Raw genomic sequence first — 15141 nt, 5'->3', positions numbered from 1 at the left:
AGTTCCTATTGACACCCCTGGTTCGAGGCCCCCACAGACATTAATCCCTCCCTGTATATGGGCTACATCAGACCAGCCCAGAAAACAGACGCGCTCCATCAGCAGCCCATTTGTTCCTTCTATAATGGATCTGGCAGAGAACTGTCCCTATATTTCTGTGATAGGTAGATGTTTGGGTAAATTAGACGAGCGAGGAGCCACCGGAGCTGCACGGGACGAGCGTCCGTCTCCTGAAAAGGACTCAAAGAAAATGTTAACACAAGTGATGTCAGTTCCTGAACCGCGCTCGGATATTTTTTTTGCCCTTTTGTAAATATATTATCTGTACAAAAATAAATAACATTTATAAATCACTTTGTAGGCCCGGTCACGGAGGATTCGTCGGCAAACCCACACTGAGCGCGTGCAAAGTCCAAGGCGTGGGTTAAAGTGATGGGAGTGTCAGGGGCGTGTTTACAATCAGAGCTGTGCTCCCAATTAGAGGGGCAAAACGGGTCACTAGTGAGAGCTGGGATCCAGCAGATCAGTCAGTGAAAAGATCCGTATCTTTTAGGCAGATCGAATGTTCACTTTGAAAGAAGGGGTAATTGATAATAACGAAGCATAATTTGTTTTACAATCTTTTATTGCCATTTTTTTTTTTACTTTTTTTTTTCTTTTAAACAGTGAGCTGAACAAATAAGAACATACATAACCGAGTAAAACACTGATCGATGGCTGGGTGCAGAAGCGCCATTGATGGCAACCATCGATGGAGTCTGCACCGATGGCCATCCCTAGCAGCAGCAGCCTTGTTATTCTTTCTTTCACTTGCAGTCGCAGCACTGAACTCAGTCTCCAGAGTTAGTACATCTCAGCTGCCACAGGTGGCAGTGCTGAGCTCAGGCAAATGCATTGTAATTAAAAACGAAACTGAAAGTAAAAGAATGACGGATCACCTTTTTGGGATCGGCGGCTCCCTCAGTCTTTTATGGGATCCGTTCAAAAGAACCTACTCCCAATCACATGTTTGGAAGTGTTTAAGATGAATAGCTGGATTGAGTCCTGTAGGCTACTATAAGTGGCGATGGTGCATCCGATGGTGGAGTGTTTATAATCACCGTCGCACACACCATGGAGCGTCTCAGCACTTTTACTCTACATTGCACGCTGCTGAACAAAGGGAAGGCTGAGATTGGTCTTTGTATATTTCCGTGTCTACTAGCGAATGTATTAGTGTAGTCTCTGAATCCGGCCAACAGGAACACAATAGCATTCATACCAAATGCATGGCATACCATAACACACAAGAAGTTAGGGTGTGATATTTCCTGGTGTTGTACCTGCTATGACTGCACATACATATGTACGCTGGAACCATTATCATAGTATCGCTATTTTCGAAGTATAATCAAACAATGGACGGTCACGGAACGCACCAGACTACATGAGGGAAAGGGAAACGTGCAGGCATACTGTAGGAGCACTAACTTTATTTACACATATATAACAATTGTGAACACTAGAGAGCGCACTTGGGGATGCAGCCGTTGCCCTGGGTTACTATTAGTGGTGGCGGCAGTGGTGGAACCTATGAAAGTCTCTCCATCTGTAAGCGGTTTCTGGTCTCGTCTCTTATGTCTGGTTCCCTGGAGGACGATTCAGTTACCAGTCCGTCGCCTCTGACTTTTATATCTCTATATAAGGACAATATGCCAGTGTTATAAATAATATCAGATTAATAAAACACATCTGCAAGCATTTGGTAGAGTTGTTTAAAGAGTGGCCAAAGAACTACAGCCACAGTACGCACAGTCACACAGAGACATTTACTTGTTACTATGGAACTGATTCAAACCTGTATGCAGAGGTCCGAATGTGGCCCCTTCCCTGATGGTGATGCCTTCGGCAGGGGCGACATTTACCTGCTCACTAGGCAGTGAATCTACGTAGCCTAGCGTGCAAGTCTGAATTAGGGATGGCCATCAACCATCGATGATTCAAAATCATCGATGGCCGATGTAGAATAGTTTTGCCATCAATGGGGGAGAACCAGATGGTTTCCCTCCATCGCCTCCAACTGTACAATTACGGCTATGTTTATAGCAGCCTCACCCCCACCCAAAGTATATTGTACCGAGTAATGCCCCCTTCACCTCCTATGCCAAGTGACACACCCCACCCTGACTATCGCTATGTATACTGTATATAAGTAACAGTAGGAAAGGGAACATCACTTTAGTTGGTTTACTCACGTGTGAACACCCCGATCCTCTTTTGTACTTACCCGGTATATAAATACCCCCAGTGCAGCCAGGCATATAATTGCAGCAGTAAGGGAGAGGTACATGTGGGTGATTGAGTGCGACGTGTCTAGGAACACAAGGAGAAATAACAGAGAGTCGCCATTGGATAGTTGTTGTTGTGTTTTTCTGTTACTAAGGAAACCATTTTGTTGGTATCCCTATAAGGGACAAAACCATGCCTTGTAAGTGATTAACCAAAAACTCCCAGCTCAGTGGGCATTCCACATGGCCACTGAAATCAGATGCTATTCTTTCTGGCTCTTTGTGATTTTTTTTATGTGCAGTACTTTCATGGGACAGATGACCGCGGACACATCGGTAGTCTCTGCCACAGAACCAATGTACTTCATATGTGTTTCAGATTAAAGGGATGTTATGGCAAAAGTACATATACACAAACTAATACACTTTCAGATCGATATACCGGGTCGCACCAGGGATTTTGTACATTGGTCCTTTCAGACTGGGGGCCTGTCTCGGCTTATTGCCTGGTTGGTGATGTCAGCATAGGTCCCGAGATGGGGCTTGGAGATTAGATCATCTCCTAGTGCCAGCTCTTCTATATGCTATGAACAGGTACCGGGTCACATGGATCCGGCTTACCCATTCACACGATGAGTCCCGGCTGAACCCAAGTTCATGAAATAACCCAAGATATTGATCACCACAGTGTGAAAGGGCTATTAGCTCTTTAAGTGGTATGCCCATCAGCCAGAATATTTCAGGACTACACCACTTTCCGATCCCCTGTGGACCGCAAGCGCTGAAGGCTGGGAATCCCTGCTGGCGATCCCCGCACGATCCCCCTTGCACTGTCCCCCCCAGCTCCTGCCACAAATATAAAAGACACCTTCCAAGGGTGTTTTTTTTTTTTTTTCACCACTCAAGCGGTTTAACTTGAGAGTTTTTTTTATCAATTCGTATTGCATATGATTTCACTGGATTTTTTTTTTTTTACCTAAATCAATCATAAACAAACCCCTGACAATTTCTGAGTGTTTTATATAAATATATATATATATTATTTTTTTTTGGGGGGGGGGGGGGGGGTGGGGGGGTGGGGGGAGTGTGGTTGGGGAGGGATATTAACCAGTTTCTAATATAGATACACTTTTAAGAAAAGCCCTTAAACTCACCCATCTTTACAACAAGTATCTCCTCCAGGCTGCTGTGATCCACATGGCAGGAGTGACGGTTCTCCTCCCCGGCCGGCACTTCCACGGTGACTGTTATCTGATAGGTGCCATCAGGGTTGGGGAGGATCGGGTTGGCCTCATCTGAGAGAACCTCATCTGTTTCGTTCCTCAGCCACTTCACATCCACAGCTCGGGGGTAAAACCCGTAAACCAAGCAGTAAAGCTTTGTTACTCTGTCTCCTTGGTGACTGATAATCTTCACCTTCGGGGGAACTAATGAGGAACATAAATCATATTACCCTTCACTATAACGAGACAGAGCTTCTAGTGACCGCTGAACAAGTCATAATATAACATCAGTCAGTGACATGTGACCAATCAGATATAAAACACTTCCACTAACAGAAAAGCCATTAGCAAAACTGCACCAACATCTCTTCCCTTGTACCCGAGTATCTGCCATCTGGACCCTTCTGCTCTGCCCAAAATCTGAGTCTATCATCCTCGCTCATTACCTGCTGCCATTCCCGGTTACTCTAATTTCCTGACTGTACGCACTCTGTGGAATCTTGCACTTTCCATTTGACTCAAAAACATGCATTCATTTTCTTTCGATATTCAAAAACATCTGGCCTGTGAGCGTATCACATAGCAACGCTATTTTCCGATGACAAAAAGCTTGCAAGCAGGGCCCTCTTTCCACTCTAATATCCCATACCCTCCAGCATGACCCATTCCATTAAGTACAAAATGCTCTGTTCCTGGTCTTCCTTGCCAGTAGTAGTTGCAGATGTGGGGCTGTAGCATGGTCCTATATTCAAATAGGGGAGCCACACCTACTTCCTCCCCAAACATCACTGTCCTGGACTCACTGGCAGTGTGACCCCCCATGTTTGAATTTTGGACTGTGCTGGAGCCCCATCTCTGTAAGTGCCACTCGCAGGGAAGTCCTGGAACAGAGCATTTTGTACCTAATGGAATGGGTCATGTTGTAGGCATATGATTTCCAGCCTTATTTTACTACTCTTTGTCCCCAGTTGTCAAGTGACATGGTATATGTTGGCAGGGCTGCCATCAGGGGAGCACCGCCAGGACACCAATCCCAGACCCGGACAGTGAGGGTGCCCGCTATATCAGCTGACACATAGGCAAGCGGCGTTATTTGAAATTGTTGCTGTTTCACAAGTCAATTGGAGCTTGCGTAATGGCATCCAATCAGGAGCAGTCAATGTAACGGCCTTCACCCACCTTTCCTCTCCCATTCTTCTTTGCCATGTTTAAAGTAATCATTAATCCACGCAGGACATTCCACTTCGATGCAAGCCTTCGTCCTCTGGATCCAAACCTTCTGATTGTTCCATATCTGGGTCACCAGCTCTGCCTTATGTGACATAGGTTTGAACATCATCAGATCCTTGTCAAAAGCAACCAGGACCTCGCCATCAAAACCAAACTCTTTGGAACCAGTAACTGAACCATCTTCATGCAGAACGCAGGACCATTTGATCTGATACGTGTAGGAGCCTAATTGATCTGTGACAGAGAAATAGAAGTCATTTATGAGCAGGGGTGGTTTGGGATGGAAAACCAGCCTGGGAAATTGCTGGAAGCAGCCCATATGGAGGAGGGGTCTTTTATGGGGGTGGGGCCTATTGAAAATCCTGATATATATCACCAGTCTGTCACCCTCTATAATCTAGCGAGCACAGGCGGCACCACCAATGTGCTGGCCCACCAGGGGTATTCGCTGCTGTTGCAGGGCTGTCTATTGTAAGTCCGACCCTCTTTATAAGTTCTGTTTGCTGCCGGTATTAGGAAGGAGAGAATTGGTTCCAGGTAACAGATCTTTATGTATAATTGTACTTATGAGACTTTTGTCATTGGTTCCTATTTTATGTGTATCGCTCCATACACACTAGGCAGTGTTGTTCACAAAGGGCTTTCTGAGCGATATTGTGAACTATATTGCCTAGTGCAGGGATCCTCAAACTATTTTGCTCTGGGACCCCATCAGACAATAAAAAATAATTACAGGACCCCAGCAATTTACCTCCTGGTCGCCTCACATGTGAGGTCAGCAGACAGCACATACATGGCAGCATTGTGGAGGCACAGACTGATGGGAGGAGTCTAATATACCATAACCCATCACATGACATGTGTAGTCAGCAGACAGCACATACATGGCAGCATTGTGGAGGCACAGAGTGATGGGAGGAGTCTGATATACCATAACCCATCACATCACATGTGTAGGCAGCAGACAGCACATACAGGGCAGCATTGTGGAGGCACGGAGTGATGAGAGGAGTCTAATATACAATAACCCATCACATCACATGTGTAATCAGCAGACAACACATACATGGCAGCATTGTGGAGGCACAGAGTGATGGGAGGAGTCTAATATACAATAACCCATCACATCACATGTGTAGTCAGCAGACAGCACATACATGGCAGCATTGCGGAGGCACAGAGTGATGGGAGGAGTCTGATATACCATAACCCATCACATCACATGTGTAGTCAGCAGACAGCACATACATGGCAGCATTGTGGGGGCACAGAGTGATGGGAGGAGTCTAATATACCATAACCCATCACATCACACGTGTAGTCAGCAGACAGCACATACATGGCAGCATTGTGGAGGCACAGAGTGATGGGAGGAGTCTAATATACCATAACCCATCACATCACACGTGTAGTCAGCAGACAGCACATACACTGCAGCATTGTGGAGGCACAGAGTGATGGGAGGAGTCTAATATACCATAACCCATCACATCACATGTGTAGGCAGCAGACAGCACATACATGGCAGCATTGTGGAGGCACAGACTGATGGGAGGAGTCTAAATAACAGACAATTCAACAGACTCCTTGAATCACCGACAGAGATGAGAGAAGTCATCAGCCTGATGGTCAGCAACATGGAGTCGTGACCCCATGATGAGAAGGTCGGGACCCACAGTTTGAGAACCGCTGGTCTAGTGTGTACACTCCATGTTCGGATGAGGGAGTCCTCATTAACAACGGTCCTGATACAGCCGTAACATGACCGTCGCTCCCATCGCCGTTGGCCCCCTTGCACCCTGGAGCGTCAAGTGTGTATTTACTTGCCGATGCGTACCCCCACCCCCACCCCACGGGTATCGTGTATGGGGCCTAATATATCTGATTTTGAAAATAATAAACATATAATGTATATATACCTAAATACTAAGGGGTAAATTTGCTAAGATGAGAGTTATATTTAAGATGGGATGTTGCCGGTAGCAACCAATCAGATTTATTTAGAACTCCCATAAACTCAGTAAATTGACCCTTTAGGGTAATAATTTGGTTACAAATGACTGGAACAATACTACAATACCAAAGGGTTCTGTTTGGTACCTAGCGCTAGACAATGACTTGAGCCAAAAAAACAAAATTTAAAGATTTTGATAACACATTTTTAGTCTCTAAAAATAAAAAAAAAATTGGCCACAAATCTCAGGCCTCAGCTTTTATTACAGCAAAGGGGCTGATTCAGACATGTTCGCACAGGTGGTTTTTCATTCCCCCGTGGTGTTCGCTGCCTGAGTGTGACAGACAGCGGGTTTTCTGACGGCCCGTCCAGTGCTCATGGGCGTGCCCACAAAAAAACAGTGTGTGCGCCCATAGAAACGCTGGGCGGACCCATCACAACGTAGCCGTGCCCCTGCCTGCTCGGGGCGTGTGGATGACGTCACATGACACCCTCAATTCGGCCATTTCCGTGCAGAATAAAGGTAAGCCCAGGCTTACTTTAATCTGCGAGGAGAGGAAAAAATCAATTCAGTGGTGAGTATCCATCAAATTATTTTTCCTCTCCGCGGGCGCATGCGAACAGATGTGTAAGAGTACGCAACCATTTACATCATAGCGCGAGGATTCGGGTGGTTGGGGGCCTGCGTTTGGCAGTGCGACGTTTAGCAAATATATGCGACAAGTGAATAGATCTGAATTACCCCAAAATTACTAGTACATATTTCTCATCTATAGAATCAATTTATTAATAAGTAGAGATGGTGCCCTGAAAACATGAGAACAATGGTTTTGTCCCAAGGCTGTACCCCCCTCGTGCTGAGATATTGGTCCGCCATCACTTTATGATGGCTGCCATTTCTAGCAGGAAGAGAAAAAAAAAGAAAAAATAGTTCTGTTTTTGAGCTCAGTAGGGGAAATATGTGACAATGTGCAATGTGCAAGCCAATAGCCATGATACAAACAGGAGTAGTGACTAATAATGACTCAGCTACACTCATGTGATACGCGATAATAAGGGACAGGAGACACACAGCACCACAGCACCAGAACAGGAAGTGCCACAAACTGTACAATCAGATTACAAACAAGTGTGAGCAAGAAAGCAGTTGATAATAGACAGGGTCCTCACTAAAGGCCTCCATACACTTCTGCGACTTCCCTGAGGGGAGAAGTTACAGCCGATCCCCCTTGAGCTGCCAGGTAGCTACCGGCGGCAGGATCACATATGGTATGTGGTAATTTTTCAATAAATTATGTTGTATGCGTTCCCTTTTTCCTGCTGCCGGGTGGTCTTCCTACACCGATCTGAGGCGCACGAGACCTCGCACTGGATCGGATCTAATATCAAACACCTGAGAATTTGTCACTTTTCATTCGAATTCTCGACTCGATGCAATGGAATAGGATAAAAAGTGGCCAAATTGCACTAGTGTATGGCTAGCTTTACCCTCATTACATCCGGTGCGGAAAGGGGGCCTGGCCCCATGCCCCAAACCCTTGTTTTTGGCAATCCGGGGGACCGGGAGATGCGCGCTGCCCTCGGGGAGTGCTGTGGCAGAAGTGCCGACTCCTGCACAGTGACGCACGTTATGTTACAAGTGCAGAACCTGACTCCTATCATTAAGCAGGAGCCAGGATTTTTGGTGTCACCTCTTGGCGGGTGACACCCGGGTGTGGCCCACACCTAACTAGTGACTCCACACATGGAGCAAACAAGATGAGACTACGGTTATGAATCGCAGCACATTCAGCCGCATCTTTTGGCAGTTTCCCATCTGTGAATTAGTGTAAAAGGCCTACAAACGTGGGGATTAAAGCTTAATATTGGTCCTTCCAGTTAAGCAGCCATTATAATATAGTAAAAAAATAATCTTTTATAATGGGCAGTGTTGCTGTAGGTGTTTATGACACAGGCATTTATTCTCCTGCACTGCAGAACCCGCCCATGCTGAAGTAACCGCTGCTGCTTACCACGTGACTTGTTGAGAAGATTCTGCATGAGACTGGCATGCTGCTGGTTCTCTAGCTCATGGCGCTGGCCAAACTTATTGTGCATTTCCCAGTGCTCTGCCCCGAGCTGCTCCTCCAGCCACTGGAACATGGGCCGTATACGGTACGTGTCGCTGCTGTATGTCATGATCTTCAGATCGTCCAGGTACATAGCGTAAGAATACACCGGTAGTCCGGGGCTGCGGGCTGGGACCGTCGTAGAGTAATATAACAGTGTGTGCTCACCTAAAGATGAAATGTTCAGCGTTATACCAAAGAATGATAAAGGTAACACACTGCAGATAGTGTTATACAGAATGTACAGGTTAAATAAAATATTCACTTTACCCAAAAATTTTTTTTTATTGAATTCAGGAACCAATGCGCACAGGGAGGCCCACCCCAAATTCAGCCATGTCCGAGTCAAAAATATTCTGTCTAGACTGACTTTTATTTGCGAACGGTAAACAATCTTTCGATGGTCGGCCGATGATTTTTCACCCGTTCGGAAGCATGCGAAAGTTTGTAAACCTACACATGCATTCACATTAAACCATGTCCATTCGGCCAGTGAAGGGGGGCATGCATTCGCTCCCCCGGCAAAAGAATGCTGCTTAGCGAGAAGGTCTGAATGAGGCCGAATGTGAAGATGACGAGATTCATGGAGGAAGTTTATAGGCCTGACCCAAAGTAACTTGCCACCCATACATGTAACTAGCATGGTGCTATAAGCTATACGTATTACATAACACAAGCCTATAACACACAAGCCTATTGCATATTGTAATAACCAGATTTTAAAGGATATTTCCCCACAACCTCTACAGAGACTCAGGGGGGTATTCCATCCCAGATGAATTCTTCCTCATTTGAAAAAAAAAAAACCGGGAACGATTCGCCTATCAGTATTCAGCATTTTCGCCCGTTTCTGAGTACATGTTCGCTCACGCAATTTCCCTTTTTTTGGGGGGGGGGGGGGGGGGGGCGAGAACCGGCACGGGCGAAAACGGCTGCAAAAACTTGTGTAAACAGCCACAAATTCACCGATCCACGCGGTTTTAACCCCTTCCCGACATTTGACGTACATTTACGTCATGGTCGGGATGTACTTCCAGACGCATGGCATAAATGTACGTCATGCATTTAAAGTGTCACCGCGTCTATAGACGCAGTGACAGAGGGGAGATGGCTGCTGTCCCTGACAGCAGACATCTTCCCTCATTGCCCAGGGGGGGCAGCGATGCCCCCCCCCATCGGCGATCGCTGCGATTGGCTGTTCAAATGTGAACAGCCAATTGCAGCGTTTTCTGTGTACCGGCGAATAACGGCGCTCGGTAACACAGGGATCGGTGGTGATTGGTGCTGTTAAGTACAGCACCAATCACCACCGGGTGTAAAGGGGTCACTGGTGGTCACCCCACCTCACCCCACCTGCCCCCAAGGCTGTGATTGGTCCGTCGGACCGACGGACCTATCACAGCCATTACACCTCAGAGAAAATAACGGAGACAGCCCTGCAGCCGCCATTCCGGTCAGGAACAGCGTGCAGAGTGGTCTCCATGCCCATCTGTCCTCTTATACTGACCTGATCAGCGTTGGTGGTGTGGTGGCATCCGTGCTGCCTGCTGCTGGTGCTTCCTGGTTGTTGTGCTGCTGCTGCAGCGTCATTGTGTAATATAATTTTGTGCTGCTGCTGCTGCAGCGTCATTGTGTAATATAATTTTGTCTCTGCTGCCCCCCTTTTGTGCTGATCAGTATAAATTAACTGATCAGCAACTTTTTTGGGGTACAGGTTTTTTTTTTTTTATATATACCCCGTCAGGTTGCACCAAAAGTTGTGCGCCTGCTGCCCCTCACTGCTAATCAGTGTTGCATCACTGATCAGCAGTTTTTTTTTATTTATTTTTTTTGGAGGGTGCTGTGGGGTCTTTTTTTTTTTTTTTTTTTTACACCCACGGTGATTTTGTGGGTGTCCTGTGGCCGCTGAGCGCTGATCAGTGACGTACATCACTGATCAGCATTTTTGGCACAGGGTTGATCTAATTTTTTTTTTGGGATCAAATTCCTGTTGCCTTTGACTGATCAGCAGTTTTTTTTTTTTTTTTTTTTTTGAGGGTGCTGTGGGGTCTTTTTTTTAAAAAAATTTTTTACACCCACGGTGATTTTGTGGGTGTCCTGTGGCCGCTGAGCGCTGATCAGTGACGTACATCACTGATCAGCATTTTTGGCACAGGGTTGATCTAATTTTTTTTTTGGATCAAATTCCTGTTGCCTTTGACTGATCAGCAGTTTTTTTTGTTTTTTTTTTTAGGGTGCTGTGGGGTCTTTTTTTTAAAAAATTTTTACACCCATGGTGATTTTGTGGGTGTCCTGTGGCCGCTGAGCGCTGATCAGTGACGGACGTTACTGACCAACATCTGTGCTCAATTTTTGGCGCAGGAGCTTTTTTTTTTTTCTTTTAACCCCTTCAAGGTTGTACCAAAAGCTGCCTTGAAGCTGCTGCCCCTTAAGTGCACTTACACGTGTTAAAGCACTACATACACACTACATACCCCCCGTGTTGAAATAAAGTTTGTACCCACCCTACACTATACACGTGTTGAAACACTACACTTACACAAACACAAAAATAATAAAAATGTCCCAATCATCCCAAAGACTGTTTTCAGCGGAGGAGGCATATGCCCTTATTGCCTCTGACACTGACACAGCCAGTGATGTAAGCGATGAATTTGCATTCGTCTTAAGCTCCTCTTCCTCCTCTAGTGATGAGGGACCCCCTCAAAGACGCCCCCGTAGAGCAGCTGAGACCCCCCCAAATGATTGATCCCGTATGGACCCCACCACCAGACAATTTTGAGCCCCAGGTTCCTGAGTTTTTGGCCAACCCAGGAATCCAATTTGATACTACAGGCCTCAAAGAAATTGACTTTTTCAAAGTATTTTTCTCTGATGATTTTATAAATTTAATGGTGGACCAAAGTAATTTATATGCCCAGCAGTTTATTGCTCAAAACCCCACGTCATCATTTGCTAGGTGGACCCCTGTAGATGCAGTAGAGATGATGACGTTTTGGGGTCTGGTGTTACATATGGGCATAGTTAAAAAGCCAGAAATTAGACAATATTGGAGTACAGATGTTCTGTACAGCACCCCACTTCATCGTATGGCCATGACCCGGACTCGTTTTGAGACGATCCTTAAATTTTTGCATTACAACGATAATACACTGTGCCCACCCAGAGATGATCCCACCTTTGACCGGCTATTCAAAGTCACGCCGGTCATTGATCATTTCAGCGCCAATTTTGCTGAGATGTACATCCCCGAAAAATTGACTTGTGTAGACGAGTCACTTATACATTTTAAAGGAAGGGTTAAATTCCGCCAGTACCTTCCCAATAAGAGGGCAAGGTATGGCATAAAAATGTATAAGCTGTGCGAAAGTACCTCAGGGTACACCCACAGGTTTAGGGTATATGAAGGGAAGGACACAAGAATTGAACCGCCAGAATGCCCCCCCTCCCTCGTAGGTGTTAGTGGAAAGATTGTCTGGGATTTAGTGCACCCCTTCCTGGATAAGGGTTATCACCTCTATGTGGATAACTTTTACACCAGCATCCCCCTGTTTAAGGCCCTTGGTTCAAGAGGTACAGCAGCTTGCGATACTGTGTGCAAGAACCAAAGAGGCCTCCCAAAAACGCATGTTGCCCAATTACTGAGAAAGGGTGAAAGCAGGGCACAATCCACCGAAAATATGTTGTTGGTCAAATGTAAGGACAAGAGGGATGTCCTTATACTGACAACAATTCACGGAGACAGTACCACCTCCGTCCCTGTACGAGGTACCAGTACCCACACCTCAAAACCTATTTGTTTCCTAGATTACAATAAGTACATGTGCGGACTGGATCTTTCAGATCAGGTACTGAAGCCGTACAGTGCCCTGCGGAAAACCAAAATATGGTATAAGAAGCTGGCCGTGTATATCATCCAGATGGCACTGTATAACGCTTACGTACTATTCCGTTCTACCAGCCAGACGGGGACATTTTTGCACTTTCAAGAGGAAGTCATAAAAGGCCTAATATTTGGGAACCAGCAGGCAGAGGGCCCCAGTACTTCTAGTACTGGCCCCAGTACTTCTAGTACTGGCCCCCGTATTGTATCAGGGCAGCATTTTCCTAACGAAATCCCCTCCACTGGAAAAAAGGGCAGGACACAAAAAAGGTGCAAAGTTTGCTATAAAAAGGGAATAAGAAAGCAAACTATTTTCCACTGTGAAACTTGCCCCGACAAACCCGGCCTATGTATGAAGGAGTGTTTTAAAATATACCACACATCTATGGATTATTAGGTTCATCATTTCACCGTGCTTCGGGGGTCTTGCTAATGCGACATAGCACCCACCATTCATTCCACCAGAATCTGTGCTGCAAAATCCAAATATCACTCCTTCCCTTCTGAGTCCTGCCATGCACCCAAATGGTATTTTTTGGTCACATATGAGGCATTGCCGTACTCGGGAGAAATTGCGGCACAGATTTTGGGGTGCTTTGTCTCCTTCATTCCTTGTGAAAATGAAAAATTTTGAGCCAGAACTGCATTTTTGTGTAAAAAAATGTAATTTTTCATTTTCACAGCCCAGTTGTACCAAAATTGGTGAAACCCCTGGGGGTTTGAAATGTACACTATACCCATAGATGAATTCCCTGAGGGGTGTAGTTTGCAAAATGGGGTCACTTGTGGGGGGGTTCCACTGTATTGGTGCTTCGGGGGTCTTGCTAATGCGACATAGCACCCACCATTCATTCCACCAGAATCTGTGCTGCAAAATCCAAATATCACTCCTTCCCTTCTGAGTCCTGCCATGCACCCAAATGGTATTTTTTGGTCACATATGAGGCATTGCCGTACTCGGGAGAAATTGCGGCACAGATTTTGGGGTGCTTTGTCTCCTTCATTCCTTGTGAAAATGAAAAATTTTGAGCCAGAAATGCATTTTTGTGTAAAAAAATGTAATTTTTCATTTTCACAGCCCAGTTGTACCAAAATTGGTGAAACCCCTGGGGGTTTGAAATGTACACTATACCCCTAGATGAATTCCCTGAGGGGTGTAGTTTGCAAAATGGGGTCACTTGTGGGGGGGTTCCACTGTATTGGTGCTTCGGGGGTCTTGCTAATGCGACATAGCACCCACCATTCATTCCACCAGAATCTGTGCTGCAAAATCCAAATATCACTCCTTCCATTCTGAGTCCTGCCATGTACCCAAATGGTATTTTTTGGTCACATATGAGGCATTGCCGTACTCGGGAGAAATTGCGGCACAGATTTTGGGGTGCTTTGTCTCCTTCATTCCTTGTGAAAATGAAAAATGTTGAGCCAGAACTGCATTTTTGTGTAAAAAAATTTAATTTTTCATTTTCACAGCCCAGTTGTACCAAAATTGGTGAAACCCCTGGGGGTTTGAAATGTACACTATACCCCTAGATGAATTCCCTGAGGGGTGTAGTTTGCAAAATGGGGTCACTTGTGGGGGGTTCCACTGTATTGGTGCTTCGGGGGTCTTGCTAATGCGACATAGCACCCACCATTCATTCCACCAGAATCTGTGCTGCAAAATCCAAATATCACTCCTTCCCTTCTGAGTCCTGCCATGCACCCAAATGGTATTTTTTGGTCACATATGAGGCATTGCCGTACTCGGGAGAAATTGCGGCACAGATTTTGGGGTGCTTTGTCTCCTTCATTCCTTGTGAAAATGAAAAATTTTGAGCCAGAACTGCATTTTTGAGTAAAAAAATGTAATTTTTCATTTTCACAGCCCAGTTGTACCAAAATTGGTGAAACCCCTGGGGGTTTGAAATGTACACTATACCCCTAGATGAATTCCCTGAGGGGTGTAGTTTGCAAAATGGGGTCACTTGTGGGGGGGTTCCTAACTTTTAGCATCTTATGGTGCCTAGAAACCTACATGGTGCCTAAAAAATAATCTCATAAAAAGGAGGCTCCAAAATCAAGTAGGTGCTCCTTCTATTATGAAGCCTGTGGTTTGGTCAACATGCACACTAGGGCCACATATAGGATATTTATGAAAACAAAAGAATTGGGGGAATCAATTTTTAGTCACATTTCTCTAGTAAAATCTACTGTGTTCCTTAGAAAAATGTATTAAAATTGAAAATCTGCAAAAAAAAAAAGGGATTTTTGTAAGAACTTACCGTTCGAATCCCTTTCTCTGATATGGTCCTGGTGACACAGCTTCACATTGGGATGTAGGAGGGTCCGCAGGAGCCAGGCACCTATCCTAAAGCTTTTGGAGGGTAGGCTCCTCCCCTACTGCATCCCAGATTCCTCAGTTCAATCTTTCAAAGCCACTGGAATACATTAACTCAGTACAACGCCTGCACATATTATATGCACAATTTAAAAT

The 15141-nt window shown here is 45.5% G+C and overlaps 1 protein-coding gene across 2 annotated transcripts in view; it reads right to left on the bottom strand.

Moving 5' to 3' along the window:
- Positions 1-1432: 1432 nt before the first annotated feature.
- LOC146036280 (major histocompatibility complex class I-related protein 1-like) overlaps positions 1433-15141 on the bottom strand; it is a 28618-nt gene continuing 14909 nt past the window's right edge. Inside the window, exons 2-6 of one of the 2 annotated variants that reach the window (XM_083160196.1) lie at positions 8687-8950; positions 4670-4954; positions 3422-3694; positions 2267-2352; positions 1433-1676 (exon numbers count right to left, since the gene is read on the bottom strand). In XM_083160196.1, the coding sequence (XP_083016322.1) occupies positions 1641-1676; positions 2267-2352; positions 3422-3694; positions 4670-4954; positions 8687-8950 (944 nt within the window). In that variant the 3' untranslated portion in view covers positions 1433-1640. The remainder of the gene's footprint in view (positions 1677-2266; positions 2353-3421; positions 3695-4669; positions 4955-8686; positions 8951-15141) is intronic. The other variant, XM_083160197.1, reaches the window with a different exon arrangement.

This window comes from Crinia signifera, chromosome 9 (genome assembly GCF_055691185.1).
Source record: "Crinia signifera chromosome 9, ASM5569118v1, whole genome shotgun sequence".
NCBI classification, from domain to species: domain Eukaryota; kingdom Metazoa; phylum Chordata; class Amphibia; order Anura; family Myobatrachidae; genus Crinia; species Crinia signifera.
This window is presented reverse-complemented; position numbering and strand designations above follow the sequence as displayed.